Raw genomic sequence first — 23,821 nt, forward strand, 5'->3', positions numbered from 1 at the left:
CCTGCTCTGAATGAGTCCTGCTGCCGCCCAGGCCACTCTGGCTGCACCTCCTGCTCAGGAGTAGCCGCAGGGAAACAGTACAGCAGAACATCTGCAACCACACAAAACACAGCTGCTGCTAACAGAATTGCTTTGTTCAATCTCTGTCTACAAAGCTGGTATATACAAGGGAGAAGATGCAGCCACCCAGAGCATGAAAGTGTGCATGCGCAGCATGACTGGCAAATCTGCCAGGGCACATTTTTTTTCCTTAAAAGGAACTGACACATCATATCCCACATCAATCATACCCTGGGTTTTTTTTTCCCCCCCGTTACTGCCGTAATGCAGATTATCAGAAGTAACGGGTAGAAAAAAGGATTCACGTCGCTTGTTTTGCGCAGCCGGCGGCTGCTGCACGAGCAGCCCCGGGTCTCCACGCCCGGGGGAGCCGCTCTCCCCGCAGCGGCGCGGCCCGGAAAAGGCCTGGGAAGTGCCGCCCGCACAGCCGCGAGCGGCCCGGGGCACGGGAGCAGGGCGGAGCGGCACAGGCTCGGCCTCTCGCCTCTTCAGCGGCCTGGGCACCCCGCCAAGGCAGCCTCGCCGCCAGGCCGCGGGCGCTCCCCCGCGCCTCACGGGACGGGAGGGACGCGGCCGCCTCCGTCCGCCCTCAGGCGGGCCCCGGCCATGGCGCCCGCGCGCCGTAGAAGGGAAGGTGAACGCCGCGCGCCGGAGGTGACGCCGCGCGCCACGCCCAGAGCGCGCGAGCCCTCCTCCCTATTCCCCTTCTAGAGCCACCACCCCGCTGGCGCATGCGCGCCACAGCCGGCGGGCGCCCTGCCGGGCCAGCCTAGACGGCGTTACGTCAGGCGGGCGGGGCCGGGGAGGTGGGAGGGGCGGGCTTTCTCGCTCCCGGCTCTATGGTTGGCCGTGGCCGGCGGAAGCGGCTCCGCCCCCGCCCGGCGCGCTTTGGCGGGAAGAGGCGGCGGCGGGGCCAGTGGCGTGGGGGGCTGGCGCGCTGCGGCCGTGTGGCGGCTGGAGCCGGGGGGGTGGGGAGGTCGCGCGTGGCGTGGCGTGGCGTGGCGTGGCGTGGCGTGGCGTGGCGTGGCGTGGCGTGGCGTGGCGTGGCGTGGCGTGGCGTGGCGTGGCGTGGCGTGGCGTGGCGTGGCGTGCCCGGCCTAACGGCTGGGCTGAGGCGAGGGGAGGTGTCGCGTCCGTGAGGCGGCCGGGCGCCATGCAGGCCTTCCTGAAAGGCCCGTCCGCCATCAGCACCAAGCCCCCCGCTGCCAAGGAGAGGGCCGCGGCGGGGAGCAGCGGGGAGGGCAAGCGGCTCAAACCCATCCCCTGGGTGGAGAAATAGTAAGGGCTCTTGTGCGGCCGTGGGCGGGCGGCGGCGGGTCACCCCCGGGGGGCTGGGGTGGGAAAGGAGCCGTGCCCGGCGGAGAGGGCACCTATAGGCGCCTCCGCCTGGGAGAGCAGCTTCGGCTCTCTGCTTCCGGGGAAAACCGGCAGGTGAAATACTGAAAGAGGCTTCTCTTGGCGAAAGTGCTTGTGGAGAAGCCTGTATTAGCTCACAGAGTGCTAAAATACAGCAGGCTGCGGTACAGTTGTGCTTCAGAAAAACAGTTCAGGCTGGTGTTTACAAGAGAAATAAACAAGCAGCTTCCTGAAGAAATTAAATCACTTCCGAACTATAGTCTAGAGCCATGAGACAAATTTCCTCCATTAATACAGAATCTGTTATACATGTTTAGGGCCCAGTGTTACCTGAAAGGGAAGTATTGTTTTTAACGATTCTAATTTTTGCTGGAACTTTATTAGATAACAGATTGCCTTTAATGTCTTTTTATTTAGTCGCCCAAAATATGTGGATGAAGTTGCCTTCCAGGATGAAGTTGTTGCTGTGCTGAAAAAGTCCTTGGAAGGTGCTGATGTGAGTGTAATCATGACAGCTACCTATTATACTATATTTAAGAAGAGCCTTTAGCCAGTGGTTATGAATTATCACTTTTCTAAGTTAGGACTGATCATTTTTTTTCAGTAGTATTATACAAACAAGCAAACTGATTTGCTAGTAGTATACTGTGAGGAGCATAATGTTTCTGATGTTTCCAGCTCTCTAACTATTATAAAATCATCAGCTCTGTGATGCAGTTTGGAATCTGTCCTGAAAAGCTTTGTCAGCAAATTTCTTGTTGGTGTTCTTAAGTCTGGAAAGGCTTTTGTTATGTAGGCATTATTATTCAGGTAGGACTTCTGACATTTAAGGGGAGAGGGAAATCTTGACTTTCATAAAAAGGCAGTCTGAATGGCCAGTCATTCCCAAACAGGTTCAGTGATCTACCAGTGCTTCTATGAAATTGCTAAGCATTAAAATCGATACGTTGTTTGATAATGAGGGAAGCTGGAGTTAATAACTCTCAGATCTATTATGTATATAGTGATCCCCAAACTTTTTGGACTAATGTTTCCAACCTCAGCTTTAAAACGCTAAGTATGACAATTTCACTAGCTTTACTGCAGTGTTGGTATAACAGACCTAAGGATAAAAAGAATGGGAAGAGAGCAGCTTTTAATCCCCTTTTTTGTTTATGGTTAAACAATGCTAAGTTGTAAGACTAGCATAGCTTTCCAACTCCTTTTATTCATAATCACACTTACTTTTGGATAAAAATTCAGTAAAGTCCTATGTAAGTGATGGTTACTTTCTCCCAACCAGGCAGCAGGGGTGGAGATGGGAGTAGGGGATCTAGTATATAGCCAGTAGATGACTGTGCTTTTTTGAAAGTCTAGAAAATTTCCTTCTTCCATACATGCTGACAACTTCTTCTGTTCCACTTTTCACCTAGAAGGGTTATTCTTGTGCTTCAAAAGATGTTTCTGTTTTCATGGGCTGCTAATGCCAGCTGAAATAGTTGGTAAGGCTGTTTTGAAGGTGACATTCATGAGTGAGATCTGTTCACTGAGAGCTATAATGAACAATTCAGATATTTAGATTTTTTTGCAATAAGCTTTTCACTGGTAGTGTGTTCTGATGCGCAGTATGCACTGATAGTCTTAGGTATTTGAAAGTTTTATCTTAAGCCAATTTGCCAAAGCCAAAGAATTCTGATTTTTTTGACTAGCATGAGTCTCTTTCTCTTTGAAAATATTCATTTAATCAGAATTTCCCAGAGTTTAAGTACTTGATTTGTTTGAGTTTAGAGAACCAAGGTGAAGCTGGTAGGACAGAACTAGGAAAGACTTTTATAATTCATTTTGTACAGCAACACTGCTGTACTTTATCTGTATAGTTGAATTAATTAGTAAGGAATTATTAGCAACTAATTGGAGAAGAGGTGCTTGCACCTATTCTGTGCTGGCACATCAGTCTTGTAACATTACTTAGGTGATGGATTGGGAAGTTTTATTTTGAGCAACAGCTATTTATAACTTCATAGCTTCTGGACTGGCTATGTTTCTAGGATTATGAGCCTAGTACACTTGCAGTGACTTTTTGCCTCCCAAGTTGAAAAGTCAAATTATACCCTTTGTTTATAATTACAGGCTTTGTATTTTAGCATAACTATCCAAACTCAGCAGGACATTTGAGGACAAAATCATTCAAATTGCTTAAAATATTTGGTGCTTATAAAATCTAGGCTTTTTTGTTAGTTCTTGAAAGGACTTATGTTTATTAAAGAGCAAAAGTTTAAAGTCTGAGGTGGCTGATGCTTGTTTTAGAGGTTCTTATGGAATTTGGAGATCTGTTGAGTCTTTTATGGCCATATTGTTCCTGTTAATTTCATCAAGTTGTTGATCAGTGTTGTGGCCTGTAGCGTACGTGTGATCATCCAATAGTAAGATTTTGTAGGCCCCCTTCCTCACAGTTGCTGTAGTATAATGTACTGATAGCAACTACAGAAACTGCTGTGAGAACATTGTAAATTCATGTAATGCGCTTTATCTGAACCTTAGTGTTGAAAGGGGAGAGCCAGGGCTCTGTTGATTTGCCTGTAACTATTTGTGGGCCTCAGTTCGGGAGCTGCTAAATAGTGCAGGACTCCTAGATTGCTGATACATCTCAATCTTAAATAGCGAGCGTCTCTTTTGTTATAAATTGGGGAGACCAGAGTCCAAGTGGTTATGAGTTGGTGAAATTGATTTCTGCCTGCCAGGCCTGTCAATTTTGTTGTTGTCGCCACTCCTGCTTTTTGCAAAGATGCTGACATGTGTCATAGTATTCTTTAATTTTCAGTTACTTCATGACATCTTAATGACTGAAAAGAGGGTTAAGTGTAGGCTGTTCATTCCAATTTACATGCTCACTTGTACCAAAACTCTTAGAAAAGGACTTAGGGTTTGCGCTATGAGCAGTAACTTTTCTGTAATCAGAGTAAGATGTCTACAGGTATCCTGCTTACCCCTGGCAAGCTTGGATAACTGGATCAGATTACAGTCAGTTAAAAATACTGCCACTGAGTTTTATAAAGGATTAGGCTGTGCTTTGTGAAAAAGCAGTATAAATACTGGTGATAAATATAATGAGAAATGGAGGCATAAATGGTGGGTTGATGCACAAACACTGGTTAAGTATGGGCTTAAAGGAACTAGGAAACATAGATTCTTATTAAAACTTCTTACTTTGCTAGTTCTCGAAATGAACATTAGTGAGTGTGGATTAGCATACAGGGATGAAATTATGAATCTTGTGAATACCCAGCTCCACAAAATGTCTACTTTTGCAGTGCACTGTCTTAACATTGTTGTTACTGAATTTTCAGCTGTCACTCAGTGAACATTTCCTCTCCCTGGAACTTTCCTAAGAGAATTAGGGGGACAATAATGTGGTGGTATCTAACTAAACTTAGAAATAATGTGTACTACTCTTCAATGTGGTTGCTTTTTAATAACCAGGGAAACAGGCACTAGCAGAAAGAACATGCAAAGCTTGAAATGGGTTTGTTTACTGTAAAAGATTCAAGCTGTACTATCCATACTTTTACAGTAGATACGCAGTGAGTCTGTTCTCTGTGCCTTAGTTGTTAAGGGATACTTGTTACTATACAGGTCTGTCTGTATTTCACTATCTGGTTATGAACTGTGTAGTCTTGCATTTTTATGTGCTTTTTGGATGTTTTTGTTTTTGCTGTTCCCATTCTGTCTGCATTGCTTGCTATATTCAGCATGAAAGTCTCTAATCTAAGTATAGTAAACCCTTTTTAAAAATAGAACCTTTATTAAGGGCTGGAAATCAAGTCAGACTGGGGCTAGTCTTTTTGCCTTTGACTAGAGGGGACTGTAGAATTGGAAGGGATTTTGGGGTCATCAACTCCCATCCCTTGCTGTCAAAGGCAGGTGTTTTAAAGTGCAGCCTGATCAATTTATAAGAGGGATTACTTGGGTTAGTTGTACAGAAAGTTATCACTTCTCTGCTAACTAGAAAACCTCTTGTTTTCAGCCAAAGCTTACTCATAGCTAATTTATAGCAACTTGGTTTTGTGCCAACACTGTTCTTTGTCCCTGCTGCTGCTCTCTGATATTTTTATGGAGAACAGTCATTCCTCCAGCTTTTGTTTTGCTAAACTAACTAAATCAAACTCTTGGCCACTTCTCATAAAATAAGCTCTCTGTTCCTTTAATCACATTTTTCAGTTTGGATTTATATTTCTTGAATAAGGATGACCTGAATTCTATGTAGCTTTTCAGATAAAGTCTTATTAACACCATGTTAGTATTAATTTTAGTCCATCTCTGTCAGAAGTACACATCCCAGGACCACTGTGTCACACAGGCTCAGGCTGTTCCTGTGACTGACAGATAAAACTAAGTCAATTTTTATTTTACTTCCAGGTGATGAATTCCAGGCACCTAGCAGATATTTAATTAGTCTCAAACTGTGAGATTTTATACTTTGTACTACTAAATGTCATCCTATAATTATTACTGCAGTCTTTGCTGTGCTACTTTGATCTTCCTGTGTCAGCATATTTCTTCAATGCATTCCTATTTTCATGCCAAGGCAATTAATGAAAATATTTGAAAGATCAGTAAACCTAATCTCTTTGAGAAATGTGACTGATCTCTTCCTTCAAAAAATCCCTGGATTAATGTAGAAAACTATTTGTTAGCACTCATATATTCCAGGCAATTGCTGCAAGCATCTCCATGATTACTGTTAGGGTATGCCTGCGTTGCGCTCACCACAGTTACGGTGCAGGCATTCACAAGCTACCCCGTACATACTGCAGTGGAATTAGGGCAGCCCAGAACTCTCAGCATGGCTTGCAAAGGCAGTCTGAGGAGCTGAGAAAATATGGGATAGTTAACCTATGCCAAATTTTATCATAGCTGCACTGCTAGTAGTATGCAGACTGTTTGAAGGGCATCTTTGGATAAATTTGCATGACACTGAAGTCATATCTGTAGCAGTAAGCTCTGTATGCTTTAGTAACTTTATATCAAACTTGGCCTGAAAGCAATATATCCAAATAAAATATGAATTGAGTAATCAGTTTTGATAGAACGTGTGATTGTGCTACCAAATGTCAGCTTGTTCATGCAGTCTTATAAACAGCATTTGGTTTGTCATCCTTTAGAGCACTATGTGCAGTGACCTAAAAGTGAAGGGTTTGGTATTATATAGCAGAAGGAGTGGATGATTTCTCTCCTATCAGGTGCTTGGTTTCCCAGTAGATTTTGAAGCTTTTTTGTTTTTGTTTTAAAACTCTGTCTTGCTGTTTCAGCTTCCTAATCTGTTGTTCTATGGCCCACCTGGAACTGGAAAGACTTCCACGATTTTAGCAGCAGCTAGAGAACTCTATGGGTAAGCTGGAATCTAGTAGCTTTGGTATAAGTGTCTGTATCAAATGTCTGCCAGTCATGTGACATAGTGCTTCTGGTCCTTACTTGTTTTTACATGGCTTCTGGAAACTCTTGCATCCATTGAAAGTTTTTTTTAGGAAGAGCTTCATGTTCTTGTTCACTTGTAACGTGAGATTTCTTTCCATGTTGACCAGTCATAAGTCTGTTACTGATACAGACTTATAACACTTGCTTGAGACTAGCAGCAACGTAACTCTACGTACTTTCAACTATGTGTTTATATCAGAAAAGAGTACGAAAAGAAATAGCTTGCATATGCCTTATTGAACTTCATGAAGGAATTCTAATTTTAATAGCATCTTCAGTAAGTTCTTAGGTATACATAGATCTGAAGGCACTTCATGAAAAGGGTGAATCTTACTCTTCCCATTACGCATCATTTAGTTGTACCTGAAAGTAATATTGGGAGGCAAAGTAAAATGCAGCAGGTGTAGTTCTTATGAACTGTTTGTACATTTTTTTGACTCACTTTTAACACCTGGGAATTTTTGACTGGAGAACTCAGTGCCCTGTAAGGAAAAAATGGATGAGAAGATGGTTTGATCTTTTGAACAAATCTAATGCCAACTTTGGTACCTTGTTTTTTCCCTTGTCTTTAATTTTTGGCTAGTGATGTTTTTAGGAGAGGACAACTCCACATTGTGCATCCATTTGAATCCTCAGATTTTAAAATCTCCTGTGTTCAATTTTTCTTTTGTATTTTTTCTTTCCCCCTCAGAGGGGCTACTACCTCGTACTCTGTTGCTAAATATTGCCTGTATTGTGTTTTCTAGATGTATGCTTTATGGCAGTGTTGCAGCTGCAAAGCACTGCAAATGACTGTATCTGGGGATTTTATTGGTTCTTCTACTCTGCTCACAGCATATAAGTAGAAGGGCACATAACATAATGTCCTGAACTTATGAAGCCAACTTCTTTTTTTCCTGGATAACTGGTGTAATTTTTAGGCTTCACTGTTTCCTGTGGTCTAGGAGGCAACTCTAAAAATAGCTAATGGAAATTCATATCTAACATTTAATGATCTCCAACATGAGTGTCTTTTAACAAAGTATATTATTTAGTAGCATTAGCAAAAATACCTGCTGTTCAGAAAGGCCAGAGGGATTGTTGTTTTACTTTGTAATGTATCATTACAAAAGTTAACAGTTAACATGTTATAATGAAAAATTTGCAGGCCTGAATTATTCCGGCAAAGAGTCCTTGAGTTAAATGCTTCTGATGAGCGTGGAATACAAGTGATTCGGGAAAAAGTGAAGGCTTTTGCCCAGCTAACTGCATCTGGAAGCCGTTCAGAGTAAGCACGGGATCAAAGCTGACCCTGTTTGATGGACTTTCTTTCTTAGGCCCATGCATGTGGTAGTTTTTATTTAGGTTAATTTTATAATTCTAATATAAGCAATGGGTCCGCACTGCCTAGAAGTCTGCAGCATGCACAGGACTTCAGCTAAGCTTTGATTTCATGTTGAGAGGTTGAATACTTGGGTGGATTTTTTTTACTGGTGGTGGTGGGAGAGGGGAAAACCCCCAAAAGGTCTAGCCTTCTGGATTTGGTAATACGCTGTTGACTTGGCAAATGTTGCCTGACTACTATAGAAAGGCTTTTTGTAGATTATGGTAGGAGTTACTTCTCTAGTACCCCTAATCTGCAGTATTATACAAAATTGGTGCTAGTTGGTAACAAGGTTCTGGTGTTAGGTCGTGACCTGTACAGGTGAAGCAGTACAGGTCAAAGAATGGACTGTGGACTGTAACAGGAAGAAACTGTGTGCCACGACCATTTGCAGGAAATGATCTGAACTTGTGTACTGAAAGTAGTCTGCTACAGCGTTCTTTAAATTTCTGGGAATCAGGAATCCTGTAAAAGAAAATACTGCATTAGCTATTAAAGGAAGTAACTTAAAGCACTAATACAAGATCAGAGAGTTTTTGCAGAGATCAAGTGTCAGTTCTTGTATGTGGAATTGATCCCTACCCCCATATTACAAATATTAATCCCTTATCTAAAAATAATCAAAAAGATAGAACCTCTGATTTTTTTCTTTTTATTCTGTATAGATACTCGAATAAAGTATGAGCTACCATTTGCAGTGGTATTTTTATTTGGTCTGTAGGCCTGCATGTCTCTTGGATAATGGGTTTCTTGGGGTTTTTTTTCCAGTGGTAAAGTTTGTCCTCCTTTTAAGATTGTGATTCTGGATGAAGCAGACTCTATGACTTCAGCAGCCCAAGCAGCCTTAAGACGCACAATGGAAAAAGAATCTAAAACAACACGTTTCTGCCTTATTTGTAACTACATCAGCAGGTTTGTGTGGAATTCGTTGCTTCCTTAGGCTTGTTCCTCTTCTTATTCAGGACATTTTTTTTTCTTTTTCCTGAGAGACTGATAACTAGTTTTCATAGCTCCCACTTAATAGAGCTGCAGCTGTGTGAGTACAAGATTAAAGACAATGTTTAGGTTTCAACTTCTGTTCTTTACAGTGTTGCAGTTTTGAGGTTATGTTGCTGTCTTCTGCCTTGACAGCTTCATCTGTATGATTGTGACCCATGAAGTCATTTGCCAAGACACTTATCTTTTTTTCCAGAATAATTGAACCTTTAACATCTCGATGCTCCAAATTCCGCTTCAAACCTTTGTCGGACAAAATCCAGCAGCAGAGACTATTGGATGTTTCTGAGAAAGAACATGTGAAAATCAGTGGTGAGGTAACTTCATAGTTGCTGTATAGTTCTATTGCTTAATCCAGGGCATAATTGCATTGCAGTGAAAGGGGGTTAATTAGCACTACTTTTCCAGGCTGCTCAGTTGTGCTCAATATAGTATATAAACTAATTTAGATATAATTCTCATCCGCAGATGGAGTAGAATTTTCAGAGACTTTGTAAAACCAGAGAAGTGTCCACCAGAGAAAATTAGCATAAAATCACAGGGCTTTTAGTTCTGTACTGAGTATGCTCACATTAAACCGTGCTTCATTCTAAAGTTGTCCACACACGTTTGCACTGCTTACAGTGTTACATAATTAATAACGTATTCAGTACGTATACTTTCTGTATTGCTTTTCCAACTACTCAAACTTTGTATTTCTTATGGAGTTTTAAGGCTGGCAAACATGAGTAAAGGTAAAGTAAATATTCTACAAGATGATTTTTGTTCCTTTGTATTGTTTAAATGCAAAAGAAAAATCAGAACTTGTACTTCTGCATATACAGAGGCGTTGACAGATCTGAGGAATTAGGTGCAACTTAGTTCACGGAATATAACTATGCACCTCGTGAATCTGTTGCCTCACGCTTCAGAGAGTTAAGTTAAAAGCCGCATAGGTCATATAAGTTTCTCTAATCTAGGATAAACAGTGGATCACATCACAGTTGTGTGCTGCTGTCCTAAGCCTCATTTCTGCTTTGAGACAAGTAACTTGAGAAGTGTTTGGGCATGTATTTGTAACATGAAATCCTGTTCCTGAGAGCTGCCATCTGCCTTAGACTTGTAGTAGTGTTTGTATTAGTAGAGAGGTTGCTTTGTGACTTGTGTATTGAGCCTGTCTGTGACCATCTGCTTCAGGCATTACTTGACATTTTAAAATCGATTTGCTGAAAAAGCGTACTGGATTTTAATTAACAATGGAAGTATAAGTTGTCATTTTTCCACATTGTTTCTCAGGCAGTATCTTACCTTGTTAAAGTGTCAGAAGGAGACTTAAGAAAAGCAATTACTTTTCTTCAAAGTGCAACTCGCCTAACGGGCGGGAAAGAGATCACAGAGAAGATAATCACTGAAATTGCTGGGGTAAGTTGTGCTTTACAGTTTCTCCTGTAATTAGTCTAAGAAATGTTTGGGTAATAAACATACTTGCTTCATGTGTCTATTCAGGGTGTTTTGGTCAAAGTTTGATTAAAAAAATGATTCTATTCCTATTAGTATTGCTGGTATGGTACCAATACACAATTATTCCCTGATTCTGTGCACTTAATAAATAGCAGATGTCTAGCAACTTACTGTAAAACTAAAGGAAAACTGTAAGATGGTCTTACAGTTTAAACAGACTCTGAAGTATTCTGCCTGTGAATGCAAAATGTATTGGCTTTTGTTGGAGAGTAGACAAGAAGGTCTTTCTGGTGATTATATAGCATTACAAAACATGGTTTGGAAACACTGCGGGAGAATGACTTTAACAGCTCATTTTCAGTGTACTGTTCACAGTGACACTGTCCCTTTAAGCATCTGTGCAGCTTTTGCTTTTTAACAATATAGCAGTGGTTTCTCCAGAATGACATTAAGTAATACTGACAGGGACAGCAAAAAATGGAGAAAATGGACCTAATAACTTGTGGGAAGGTGTTTCTATAGCAACAAAACACCCCCTAAAGCGAGATATCTGAGACTGGGAGTTGGGGAGCCAGAAGTAAATGGGCTTTAATGTCTTAGTTTTCCTTGAAGGTGCTACCCTCATGGCTAATTGTGCCATTTTGGGGGTTTGCCACTTTGAGGGAAAGAAAATGGAGGCAAATGCTCCTGTGCACCTGCTGTAGAACAGTTTTTAAAAGTTTTCTCAGTGAACTCGCTGTTCAGTTTTGTGTATCTAGCTATATAAGAGCTGGATTTTACTTAGAGGTAACTCTAAGTGGTAATTCCTAAGAAACCTGGCAGAGAGATTGATCTAATGATAGGAAAGAGAAGGCAGAAAATTCCATTTGACAGCTTGCTGAATAATGTTTATTAAACCAAAGGAACCCAACTTTACATCTCCATAAAAGCTTGAAGTTGTTGGTTGCATGTTACTATTGTGACCCTGGAGTAACCTTTGTAAGCAGAGGAAAAACTGTCCACACACTCAACTGGCAGGAATGACAATGAGCATAGAGGGGGATGAGGGGGGAATGTGGGTGGCGCTTTCCTACTTAGAGCTAAGTAATGGCATCTATTAACTTTTTGTCTTCCGATTTACTGACCAGTCATGCTGCATTGAGCTTGTTTTTGTATGTCCCTGGTACTTAACTGGAGAGAAACTGATTTGCTGTTTTGCTTAGCTGCAGAATGGTACAGAAAGCATAGGCTGATCTAATTGTTGAAGTAGGTTTAGTCAGTGTCCTGAGTAAGTAATTTCATGTTTTGATTTGTGAACATAGCTTTGACAATTCACTATCATTGTATAGTTTTTCTTTTGATATTGCCAATATAGAAAAAATATCAAAGCCTAGCTCTCAATCTTGAGCAACTTTGTCTTATATACTTATTTGAGAGTGGTTGTGTGTGTATGGGAATGAAATGCTAAAATGGCCTCCTTTATAAAAAGTTTGAATCTTCTACCATAAGCATCAGCTTTAGTCATGACTTTATGATTTTAAGCTTACAAAGTTGAAATTAAAAACTTCTTTTTACAGGTTATCCCTAAAGAAACAATTGATGGACTGCTATCTGCTTGCCAGAGTAGTTCATTCGAAAAACTGGAAACAGTGGCAAAGGTAGAGTTCTCCTAGTACTGTAGTCTGGATAGCTTTCTAAGTCCCTGCCCTGTGTATCTGGGTTACTGGGTTGCAATTAGGATGCAAATTTCAGGAAGCATATATGTCACCGGGTGATAGTGATCTTACCCTTTTGAGGAAGAGCTGGTAAAGGTGAAAATAAGATTCCATACCAACTGGACTGTGGCCTTTGCCTAAGTTAAGCTAGGGAGCTGTTAGGCGGAATTATGCAGAGTAAGAATTTCTAGTAAGACATTCAGCTCAGACCTTTAGGATTGTATCCTCAATTAATACTCTGCACTAGTAACCCTCTAGGTTACAATGAAGGTTCTTGAAGACAATTTGTGGGAGATGGGGAGTGGGAGAAAAATCTTACCGTTAGCAGTTTGCAGATACACAGAGGCTGTGTAATATGTGAGGTGTTTGAATAAAGTTGTAATAAGCCTCTGGCTTTAAAGTATGACATGTTTACCATGTAGTAACCTAGTGAGTAAGTTCATCTTACAAACCACAGTGACTTCAAATAGAAATTGCTGGAGAATGCACAAGCTACCCATTCATAGAGGTGGATTTATTTTCTTTAGTACAAAAAAAGTTTGTTCTACTCTTTGAAGAATGGGAAATTCCTAAACTCCTGAGTTTAAAGGAGGCTTAAACAGTCTTGAACTGAATCTTAAGTGTCTCCCTGCCCCCATCGTTGACCTAGTGGGGGGACATACCATGGCACCATTCTCCCCTCCACCCATGTGGAGAAAGGCAATATGGGTGAACCTCTTGCTTTCCACTTGGCAGAGCCTCATAGGATAGTTTTGGCTGGACCTTCAGTTTTAAGTCTGGATTTATTCTCCCAGAAACTTGCAGCAATCTTAGAACTGTTGTACCAGGATTTGTACATGTCATTGCCTTATACTTTCAAGTTTCCTTACCTTGGTGTATAGAGATGTGTGGACAGTAAGATGATAACATGGATTTCACATATCCCTAGGGCCTGGTAGTCCTTCATCAGAACCTGATGTAATCTACTGTAGCAGTTTGGATCCGTTCTCCAATTTCTAGAGTAGATGCCTCATGGTGGAATTTTGCTTAAATATTACTACTCGATATACAGTTGATGGAACTTGAATGCATACTTTTATAAGGCATGGATGTGTCTTTTGCTGTGCAGAGAAGTAAGGTTTCTTCTAATTTTAGAAACTCCTCTGTGCTTAAATGGCTTCAGTGCTTATGCTTAAATGGCTTAGTATTTGCCATTTTTATAACTTGGCACTACTGACCCTTAAAAAAAAAAAAAAAAAAAGGATCTCTTTAATTGCCATGGTTCTGATTTTATCAAAAAAGCTTTGGCCTTGCAGATCTCTGCATGCCTGAGGCTAGCAACTACCAGAGTGTTTCTACCAAAGTAGGTGGTACTTAAAATGTGAAGATCGTGAAACTCACTCTGCCACGTTATGCTGTGGATGCCACACACTCTTAATTTTAAAGTGAGATTGGACAGGTTTGCTAGAGGTTTCTAAATGCTTAAAACTGTCTCTGGCTCAAGAAATCCCCAAGATGATACAAATTGTGAGAGGCTGTGAGAATATTTGGGTGAAGTTATCACTCTATGCCTGCCATGTTCTTAAGCTCTTTCCTAGGTGCTCACTTTGGGTTACTTGTCAGGTGGGATACTGGACTATATGTAAATTACTGACTTGTTCTATGAAACTTAAAACTTCCATAATAACTTCCAGTAAAGTCTTTCAGTTTATACAGGATCTTTCAGATTGGTCTTCCAGTTTGTGCTGTTTCTGCTGCTGCTGCTGAGCTCTTGCTGCCTTATTTCCATTTTTCTCTATTCCTGATGCAGAATTTGATAAATGAAGGGTATGCTGTTGCTCAGCTTTTAAACCAGCTTCATGATATTGTTGTTGAGAGCGAAGATTTCACTGACAAGCAGAAATCTGCTATAGTTGAGAAACTTGCGGTAAGACTATAGCTTGAATTCTTAAAAAGAATAATCATCTTCATTAATCTCTATTGGTCAATCTCTGTTCACCCCACTCTCCCCCCCAAAAATATACCCAACTATTTTTGATTTTTAGTTCTGAATGCTCTATTTCATTGTAGAATGTGATTTTTTTTTTTCCTCTCCTGGGGAGGCTGAGAAATTCTATGAGAAGGCATTGAAATCCTGGTTAAGACAAATGAATTCTTGGCCAGATTAGATTGTCCTAATGTTGCTCAAATGAGACTTTTTTTTTCTTTTGGATATAAACTTGGAGGGGAAATTAAGCAAAGAGATGAGGACAGGTACTGCACAAAGCAAGAGCTGCAAGATACAAGTTTGAGTTTGTTTTGCTTATTGGGCACAATTTTGTATGCTATGCCTTCCCAAGAACAAAAAGTGAAATAACTTCCTAAATTTTGACCGAGAGGACAGCCATAGTGCAGATCTGCATGCTACGTTCAGCGAAGAAAGATGAGTAGTGCCATTTGCCAGCAGTGATTCTCCTGGCAGTTAGTTGCAGCGCTAGTGGTGCATCCCTTCACTTACATAAACTGTTGGCCTTGGTCTCCTCAGGAACACAGAGGCTCAGAGGTAACTTTTCCTGGTATGGCACAACTGGTGTGTGATGCAGTGGCTGCTGGAGAAGTAGTTGCCAGCTAATGAACAGTTTGTTCTTCTGTGGTCATGGGGCTGAAACTTGTCTCTTTATTTGCAGGAAGTAGACAAATGCTTGGCAGATGGTGCTGATGAATACTTGCAGTTGATGAGTCTCTGTGCTCTTGTGATGCAGCAGCTAACCCAGAACATCTAGCTGCTCAGCAGGCTGGCAGTGGCATAGGGCAACTTCTTGTTTCATTGGTGGCTGCAGTTTTGATGGCAGTGGTATTTTGTATTGTTTTTGCAATAAAAGGACTGCAAGGCAGTTGGAAAAACTAACATTGGAGTAAAATAGTTGTCATTTTTTTGTACTCATTTGAAGAGGTCACTGGCTAAGTGCCTAGTAACACTCCTGCATTACAGCTGACTGGTGTTAAGTGCATAAAAATGATGGGAGAAGTACATACACTGCATTTTGTCAGCACCAGCAGAAAACATATAAAGAACTAGTTCAATATTCCTTTCAACTTCAGTTCCTAAATGGTTTTTAAAAGGGGCTTGGGCAAAAGACAGGGTCTCCACAGAGCTCAAGGCTTAAGAATGAACCTTACTGCAGAGAGCTGTCTTAATAAAATCTCCATTTTATATTAAACCTGTAACCTTACAATACCATAAAAAAAATCACTTTTCAGTAACAGGATTGAAACTTTTTTGTACAGTTTAAGGATAAGAAAGATGAGAAAGAAGTGCAGATGTAGACCAGTGGTTAGAGCATTTTTTTAAATTGAGTGCTTAAGTTTTTTCCCTGAGACCCTCATTCCATGCCTGCGTTTAAGATTACAGGCTTCCTAGAGCTTGGCTGCCCATTACCTGCATGGAAAGGGGCAGTGGTTGAGTGTCTTTGGACTAGGGTCTTGGGATCTTTCCTCATAGGCTACTTTGTAAGCAGAACTGGTATTCATAAACAGTATATAGCCCACATACCTGAATGAACAAAAAAGAATTCAAGTCTAGCAGTGAATGAAAAAAGCAGCTCTTACTCCCCCTGTTGCCACTTTCTGATCTAAGGGCAGTCTGCCCCCTCAAGTGTTAAATCCCTCACAGTAGCAGTAAATACCCAAAGGTCACCCTGCTCCTGTACCAGCTCTGCCATGTATGGCAACAGCTTCTAGCTCAAGCTCCCCCCAGGCTTCCTAAGTGAGACAACCCTCTGCCCCTGAAGAAGCAACTATTTACAATTAAAGTGAATATAGAAGTATTTTATTGAACATTCAAACTTCATTAAGACATGTGCAATATGGCAAATTTTACTGGGTTTAACCCTAACTAAGACAATAGTATGATTGCTTGCTTTGCTGGGGCTTAGCAACAGGGTCCAGATCACACTTACCACTAATTAAATACTTTATTGAATAAATACATATCAAACAAAAATGCATTTTAATGCTCTTATAAAAGTTTAGAGATTTTGAAAGGCCTTTCCAATTCAATCTAAAGTGTAAATACATACAATAAAGGAAGATATGCTAGTTTAACATAATTGGCTGATTTTATACAGCACTTATATCTTTTAGTCCATAAGTAAATTATTAAATGATAAAGAACATCTAATACAACCACTTCTATGGAACTAGGAAATAAATTTCTAATAAAGAAAAAATTTACAGACCCCATGACTTTCCACCCAACCCCAACAGTCTAACCCTAAAGTGGATAAAGCCAATGGCTTTCCCCACAAGAGCTCACGACAAAAAGTCGCTTTGCTTATCAAAAATCTGTATTTCTGATCCGTTATGAGCATTGAGACAAGATTCAATATATCCCCAAAGAAAGAAGCACAATGCACGTTGTGAATCGCCTATTCAGCAACAGCGAGCACTGCATTCAAAAACCATCTCATCCCAGGGATTAAATGAGATCAGCCACATTCATCGGCATCTCCTCCACTGTAGTATTGTAGAAAGTCTCAATATCCCGCAGAATCCTCTTGTCCTCCTCAGTGACAAAATTTATAGCCACACCCTTTCTGCCAAAACGACCACCTCTGCCAATTCTGCACAGAACAGAGAAAACATTTACACACATGTTAACTATTTTAACCCACTTAAATGCTTAAAAATGTAAGATCCATTCATTAACTGCTGTTCATTTATCTGCCAGTGGCCAGTTTATGCTGTATTTACAGGACTAGCTGCTAACCAAAGTCATGTCTGGTTAAGAAAAATTAGCAGTCAGCGCCAACAGTACAGAAGGAGTGTCCATCCTATGGAGGTAGCAGAGCAGAAAAGGTTACTGTTTTGGCTGCAAAGTAAGATCTTTATTTAATGTTTGGTGCTGTGGTATGAAGTCTCCCTCCCCTCGTTCAATTTAAAACCCTGTACCACATGCATCCAATCCCAAGCATATGGCATATAAAGATGTTCTCTCTTTCAAAAAAAAGCTATTCCATACAAAGAAATATTCCATGTATAATCCAATTATATATAGTATCATGGAAACAGCACATTCAACTTACAAATTTTAATTGAACATACTGTTTCCAGTGGGAAAACTTAGTTTAAAAACAGAAAAATCCAAGCTCAACTTTGTGTAAGCACAAGTCAGTCACAAACACCATTACAGTTTAGTTACAACCCACCAGTTCTACCTTCCTGTACAGACTGCACAAAAAAGCACCTATTCAGCAAGAGCTAAATACACAAAAATGGCTCACAAAACTTAGTGAATAATCATGACAAAAGAAATATATAAATACCGACTCGCTTTATTCAAACTGTGCCGCTTACGAATCCACGTCCTAAATTACGTCAACGCCGTTTCTGAGCACCATCTTGTGTCATCAACTGCTGCTATCGACTCCTGTATTTTTTTACATCAAGTAACAAAGTACAGTTTACTTAATTTAAGGACAGTCACTAAAAGCAGTTAACTAAACCTAGGGAAACAAAACTCAAATTGCTACCAGAAGACACACGCCACAGAGGAAAGAATCCCACTGTAGAAGGAGCCACCAAGAGCAAACGACACACAAAACATGAACACAATTAAACCACTAGAAGTGAAGGCAATTCTACTATATACCTAGATTTGCTCAGAATTAGTCTAGTCACCAAGTATCAGCAGCAAATGAAAATTAGCTATGACCTGCAGATCTAGCTAACAACATTGCTTTGAAGATGCTATGCCAGTACTGGTTTTTGTAACCATACTCCACAACATACATGACAAAAAAAGCAGTTCAGCAGCTGCCAGTTCCCCATATCTCAGTAATGAATTATTAGCCATCACTGAACTAGTTGCACAGCTAAGTTTTCCCACTGCTTTGTTTTATTGTTAAACAAAGTTCTGCTCCTCCCCCATTTCAGGATCACAACTGTCAAGTCAGTGCTTTTTTAAAGCAAAAGAAATATCTTCTGCTAGCTTTTTAGCAGTTACTTTATGAATGGATGTATAACATTTTTATTGAAAAGGACTAAAGGAAAAAACAAGCAAGGTTCTCTGCTGATTTACATAGAAAAGTTGCATTCAGTTTAATTACCAACTAGAAAAGAAGCAAACTAACCTGTGAATGTAGTTTTCACGATTGGTCGGCAGGTCATAATTTATAACCAAAGAAACTTGCTGCACATCAATGCCACGAGCCTAAAAAAAAAAAAACAGTACAAAATCTTTAATGCAAGTCACAGGTTGCAGGTTAAATTGTTTACTTCTTGTTTTTGTTGACCACATAGTTAGTGATGAACTACAACTGTGTAGCCCATAGTGGAGCGTAGTCCTTACTCTTCCAAGAAGCTCCGAGTAGTTCAGGCTATGAGAACCCTCACTGAATTACGAAGCTTTTGGCACAGTACAGAAAGAAAGTATGTGCAGTTACTCACCAGCAAGTCAGTAGTGATCAAGACACGGCTTGATCCTGATCTAAATTCTCTCATGATAACATCCCGTTCCTTCTGGTCCATGTCACCATGCTGCAAAGTTAAAAAAAAAAAGTTTGTTTTTCCAGTACTCCAGACTGGATCATCATTTACAAAGAAACAGCCATGTATGAAACCCAGCGTCCCTACCTGCTGTGGGAGCAAGGCAGGCAGGGATAGAAGGAAGCAATTTTCTTTCAGCAGGGGGAACGATAATACAGCACCACACAGCTATATCATAACTTTTCCTGCTTTTCACTCACTAAGATTAGTTTTCAATATATTTATCATATATTGTAAGTTAAATGAAAATATCAATTCTCACCAGAGCTGAGACTGTGAAGTCCCTGGCATGCATCTTCTCTGTAAGCCAGTCTACTTTTCTCCTTGTATTCAGGAAAATAACAGCCTGTGTAATGGTCAGCGTTTCATATAAATCACACAGAGTATCCAGCTTCCACTCCTGAACAAAAAACAAATAAATAAATCAGAAAATAAGCTGCAGCTGACAACCCAATACCTAGAATCCTCAATAAGGAGTAAGAACTCAAAAGCCACAACCAATGAACCAGTATTATGCAATTATAATCAGTACGCCAAGAAAAACTGAGTAAGATAACAAGCAGAAGTTTCTGCATCAACTGTTGCACCAAATCTTAAGACACAGGACACCGGACATTAAGAAAGAGGTCCACCCTAGTCATTTTGGATCCAGTGCACAGTTTTTCTTCTTCTTGCGTGTACTCTACTAGCATTACTACAGAAACCAAAGCACAGCCTCGATTTCTGTAATTTTAGCACAGTGCTTTAACAAGAAGGTGAAAGAATTTAGTTTTCTGAGCTCATCCAACCAGAGTAAGTACAACTAATACCCACCTCTCTTTCAACATTAATATAGAATTGTTTGATACCCTCCAGAGTCAATTCTTCCTTCTTCACCAAAATGCGTATGGGGTCTCTCATGAACTTTTTGGTCACTTCCAACACATCCATTGGCATTGTAGCTGATAGCAACACAACCTAAAATGCATACTCCATGTTAGCAACTACCATCTAGATAGAATACCAGCTTCAGATCTGTCACTATCAGGAACATTAGGATCATTAACAATAAAAATCAGTGAAAATGTAGTTACTACATAAAACCACAATCCTGACCTGCTGCAAGGCCAAGGTAGACAGGAACAGCACAGGACAATGGAGAATTCAGCACTTCTCAGCTACACTGTAACTAAATGTGCACCCATATAAACAGTTCAACCACCTGAAATGTTTTTACCTGGATGTTTGTGCTTAGCTTTTGAAAGATCTCATAAATTTGATCCTTAAATCCACGGCTCAACATTTCATCAGCTTCATCCAGAACAAACATTTTGATCCATTTAGGTGCTATTAAAACAAAAAAAAATTCATCAAGTTTCAAAAATACACTAAATACTTCTATTAGTAACTCTCCTTCAGGAATTAGTTGTCCAGTACAACTTTCTACAATGGTAGCAAATGGACCACTTTAGCCCTCTTTGAGGTTGAAGTTTGTAAATTAATAATTATTAATCACAAGTAACTTTGTTACTACAAGTAGAATTCAATTCAGTACTTACAAAGGTAGCGTCTGTTTAACATATCAAACACACGCCCTGGAGTTCCAACCACAATGTGTGGAGCCTCAGCTTGAAGTTTCTGCATTTCATTGCGAACATTTGTGCCACCAATACAAGCATGGCACGTTGCACCCATGTAGTCTCCAAGGGCCAGAATTACCTTTTGAATCTAAAATAAAAGCTTTCCATTAGTAGTAGATCTTGGCGCAGTCAAGATTTTAAGCCCTGTATCACTGATGCTTATGGAGTTTGGACATGGACAGAGCAAAGAAGATTGTGCAGCCCTAATGCAGTTACACTGAATACAGTTACTATCGATGTTGCCCAACCACCTGTATTTAAACTGTTCACTAGAAAATTTAAATGAGAGGAGAAAATTTAAGTTACATGTTTGTCCTTACTAGTCGATATAGCTAAAACAGTGACTACTTTGCATCTCCTATTAAGTTAAAAATGTTTTCAACAGCCAACAGTTGGATGTTAGGCACTTGCAAAAACAGTCCATATAGAGCAAGTGCACTGCTATACGCCAGACTTCAACACAAGTGTCATCTCACTAATGTCTTCAAAGTAGCAGGACTAAACATTCTGATCAGAGGTTCCTGTTCTACAAATCTGCTTTTTTTGGAAAGAGTTCTTGCCTATGTAATCTAGCATACTTAGTTTTACCTTTAAGAATAATCTTCACTTACAGCACTAGCACCTCAGTATATTCTAGTTGAAAAAACCCAGCAAGCTGCATATAATCCCTTTTCTGCTCCATTTTGATTCCTGGTCTCTTTGAAGACTTCTCTTGAAAATTCTCTATTCTCTTAACCTTTAAATGCAGTATAGCTAGGTTTTCAGTTCATCCTAAAACTACAGCATCCTATAGCCTTGCTCCAGCACTTCCACTGAATAAAACAGAACATCAAGCCTTGGGAGAGTGAAGTAAACATGCAATATAACATTTGTCAGAAAAACATCACAAGTTACAAAAACAATGAACTGACCACATGCGCACTGCAGTTTTCATGTTGCACAACTGCACGCAAGTTCAAATAGCTTCCAAAAAGTACATTTTGTTTCCACTCAGAACACTTGCTTCAATAACATATCTTGTATTTTGCCATTCTGCTGAAGATGCTCCTTCAGAACAATAAACAGCATAGCAGCTGGTACCTGCAACCCTGCCCCAGCATACCCTCCACATGCATCGCATCTGAACTCTTCAAGCAGGCAGAGAACTTGTGGGACAGAAGCCAGTTTATTTCCCCCATTACTCAACACAAGAAGGGTTCTGAATGGATATTAGTTACAGCCCCTTAAGTCTGTTAATTGTCCCACAGTTGTGAAACCTGAAACCTATGCAACACACAAGCAGCTTTTTTTTTTTTTTTTTTTTTTTTTTAACTACACTATCAATACCTGTTGAGCCAGTTCTCTGGTAGGGGCCAATACTAGTGCTTGGGTCTCCTTGAGATCAATCTCCAACTGCTGCAGGATGGAAATAGCAAATGTGGCTGTCTTGCCAGTACCTGACTGAGCTTGAGCAATCACATCATACCCTAAAAAAAGTAGGATACACATTTACTGTTCCCACACAGGTCATTCATATTTAGTTTTATTTTATTCCCTTTGAAATAAGTGATCAGCATTAAGAACTCTCTCCATTTCAGGTCAGTCCCGAAAGATGGTGTACCATCATGTCACTTGTTCAATAAGGATTAAAAATAGGTAACAGCACACTAATAAAACTAACAGTATAACCATTTTACAGCACCTTCCTAATTATCTGATGTTGCTGTTAATAACAAAGGAGTCAACTATACTTTCATACCTTTGATACATGGAATAATAGCTCTCTGCTGAATAGCTGAAGGCTTCTCAAAACCATAAGCATAAATGCCCCTCAGAAGGGATTCTTTTAAATTCATATCATCAAAATTGTCAACAATCTCATTCCAATTGCTCTGCAAAAAAAAAAAAAAAAAAAATTATTAGAATCACACTTATCTCCAGCAATGATTAAATTCTTAAGTCAGATCACATGCGCTCACCTCAATGACACCATCGGGGTCCATTCCCTCTGGGCCGCCATGGTCTCTGTCACCAAAAGAGAAGCAGTTGTTAACACAGTAGTAACATGTGGAAGGGAGCTGGCACTCTGGCTGCCAAAAAGCCATGTTGGCATCACAATGGAACCAGTGATAGATCATTCTAGCAGGTGCTTTGATATTTTGCCAGTGCAAAAGCTCCTATGCTCTTCCCCACTGGCATGGGTGTCACTAGCCCAACTCATAACCCAGCTTCAGTCACTACCACAGCTCTCAACGTGCCCCAAGATCAAAGCCTTCATTCCGCAGCGCGGCTCACAGTGAATTTCCGACTGTAGAACAGCCCCCCAACAATATGGCACAGTTCCCGATGAACACCAATCCCTACAGAAAACCAGCAAACGCGGCAACGACTGCATATCCCAGGGTACAGCGCCCCCCTCACCGAAGGCATCCGCTCGAGGCGGGGCTCTGCATGCCGGGCCCCGCAGTTCTGGCGAGGGGCAGGGAGCCGGTCGCCATTGCGCACTGTAAGCCAGCTCAGCCGCAGCGCCCAGCGTGGGGGGGGGGGGGGGGGGGGGGGGGAACGCGCGGCTCCGTTACGGCGCCCCCCCCCCCCACTCCGCGTCAGAGCCGGGGAACTCTCGCGAGAGCTCCACCCCAGGGATTGCGCAAACCGGCTACGGCAAGCAGGCGGAGGAAGGCGCCGGGCGAACGCCCAGAGGGCCGCGCCCCTCCCCCCTCCGGGCGAAAATGGTCTCGCCCTCAGCCGGGCCCGCAACCCGGAGCGAACCAACGGCGGAACCGGCGGCGGGGGAAGGATCGTACAGAGAAAAGGAAAAAAACAGATTTCGGGGAAAGGCACCTTTATCAGACAGACTTTTTAGTCGTAGCGTGGAGTAACACAAAAATAGTCCTTTTCGGGGGGAGGAAGGGGAAGGTTACTAAGAAAACGAGAGAAAACTAACCCGAGTAAAAGGAACAAAAGGCTCGCTGAACCCCGATGAGAGGGAGAAACGGGGCCGAAAGGTCTAGAACCGGGAAGGGCTGGACACCAGGCGCTGTCTAACCGCCCTCAGAGCCCCATCTCAACCGCGCGGGCACCCGCCCCTACATTACCTCCCTTCTTTCCCTGCCCGACCGCCTTTTCCCAACTCACCGACCCACCTCACGAGATATAGGGCCCAGGGCCGCAGCGCGCCGCGCCATACCTGCTATAATCCGCGGAGCCGCCTGACATGTTCCGATCACCAGCTCTGTCCTCAACTGAAAAGGCAAAGCCTCCGCGGCGCCCGGTTTATATACCCTCCCTCTGCCGGACTCGTTTCGCTCTTCCCTGCGCATGGATATGCATCTCACGCCACAAGGAAAAAAGCACGA

At 41.4% G+C, this 23,821-nt stretch overlaps 2 protein-coding genes and 3 non-coding genes across 7 annotated transcripts; 1 reads left to right on the plus strand and 4 right to left on the minus strand.

Annotated features, from left to right (window-relative positions):
* The first annotated feature begins 927 nt into the window (after positions 1-927).
* On the plus strand, positions 928-15,229 carry RFC4 (replication factor C subunit 4). Its single transcript, XM_026094845.2, has 10 exons — positions 928-1,338; positions 1,834-1,912; positions 6,705-6,784; positions 8,018-8,137; positions 9,002-9,145; positions 9,426-9,546; positions 10,505-10,630; positions 12,226-12,306; positions 14,153-14,269; positions 15,009-15,229. Exons 1-10 carry the CDS (start codon positions 1,214-1,216, stop codon positions 15,102-15,104), a joined length of 1,089 nt encoding a protein of 362 aa, XP_025950630.1. The 5' UTR covers positions 928-1,213; the 3' UTR covers positions 15,105-15,229.
* Positions 15,230-16,134: 905 nt separating this feature from the next.
* EIF4A2 (eukaryotic translation initiation factor 4A2) lies at positions 16,135-23,804 on the minus strand. Of its 3 annotated transcripts, none has more exons than XR_003258361.2 (12): positions 23,653-23,804; positions 22,445-22,490; positions 22,225-22,357; positions 21,813-21,952; positions 20,406-20,574; positions 20,084-20,193; positions 19,681-19,824; positions 19,130-19,267; positions 18,769-18,858; positions 18,453-18,532; positions 17,650-17,749; positions 16,727-16,943 (listed from the first exon to the last, which is right to left on the minus strand). XR_003258361.2 is itself a non-coding variant. In XM_026094814.2 (11 exons), exons 1-11 carry the CDS (start codon positions 23,679-23,681, stop codon positions 16,799-16,801), a joined length of 1,224 nt encoding a protein of 407 aa, XP_025950599.1. In that variant the 5' UTR covers positions 23,682-23,804; the 3' UTR covers positions 16,135-16,798. The 3 variants fall into 3 exon arrangements, 1 of the variants encoding a protein (XP_025950599.1); XR_010390468.1 differs by having other exon boundaries at positions 17,646-17,749; XM_026094814.2 differs by lacking the exon at positions 17,650-17,749 and having other exon boundaries at positions 16,135-16,943.
* Positions 18,931-19,058, minus strand: LOC112980193 (small nucleolar RNA SNORA63). The gene has a single exon (XR_003258368.1). It is a non-coding gene; the product is annotated as a small nucleolar RNA SNORA63 (small nucleolar RNA).
* Positions 19,444-19,624, minus strand: LOC112980196 (small nucleolar RNA SNORA81). Its single transcript, XR_003258371.1, has one exon. It is a non-coding gene; the product is annotated as a small nucleolar RNA SNORA81 (small nucleolar RNA).
* LOC112980197 (small nucleolar RNA SNORD2) lies at positions 22,030-22,099 on the minus strand. The gene has a single exon (XR_003258372.1). It is a non-coding gene; the product is annotated as a small nucleolar RNA SNORD2 (small nucleolar RNA).
* Positions 23,805-23,821: the final 17 nt, after the last annotated feature.

The sequence above is a fragment of the Dromaius novaehollandiae genome, chromosome 9, assembly GCF_036370855.1.
Source record: "Dromaius novaehollandiae isolate bDroNov1 chromosome 9, bDroNov1.hap1, whole genome shotgun sequence".
Taxonomy (NCBI): domain Eukaryota; kingdom Metazoa; phylum Chordata; class Aves; order Casuariiformes; family Dromaiidae; genus Dromaius; species Dromaius novaehollandiae.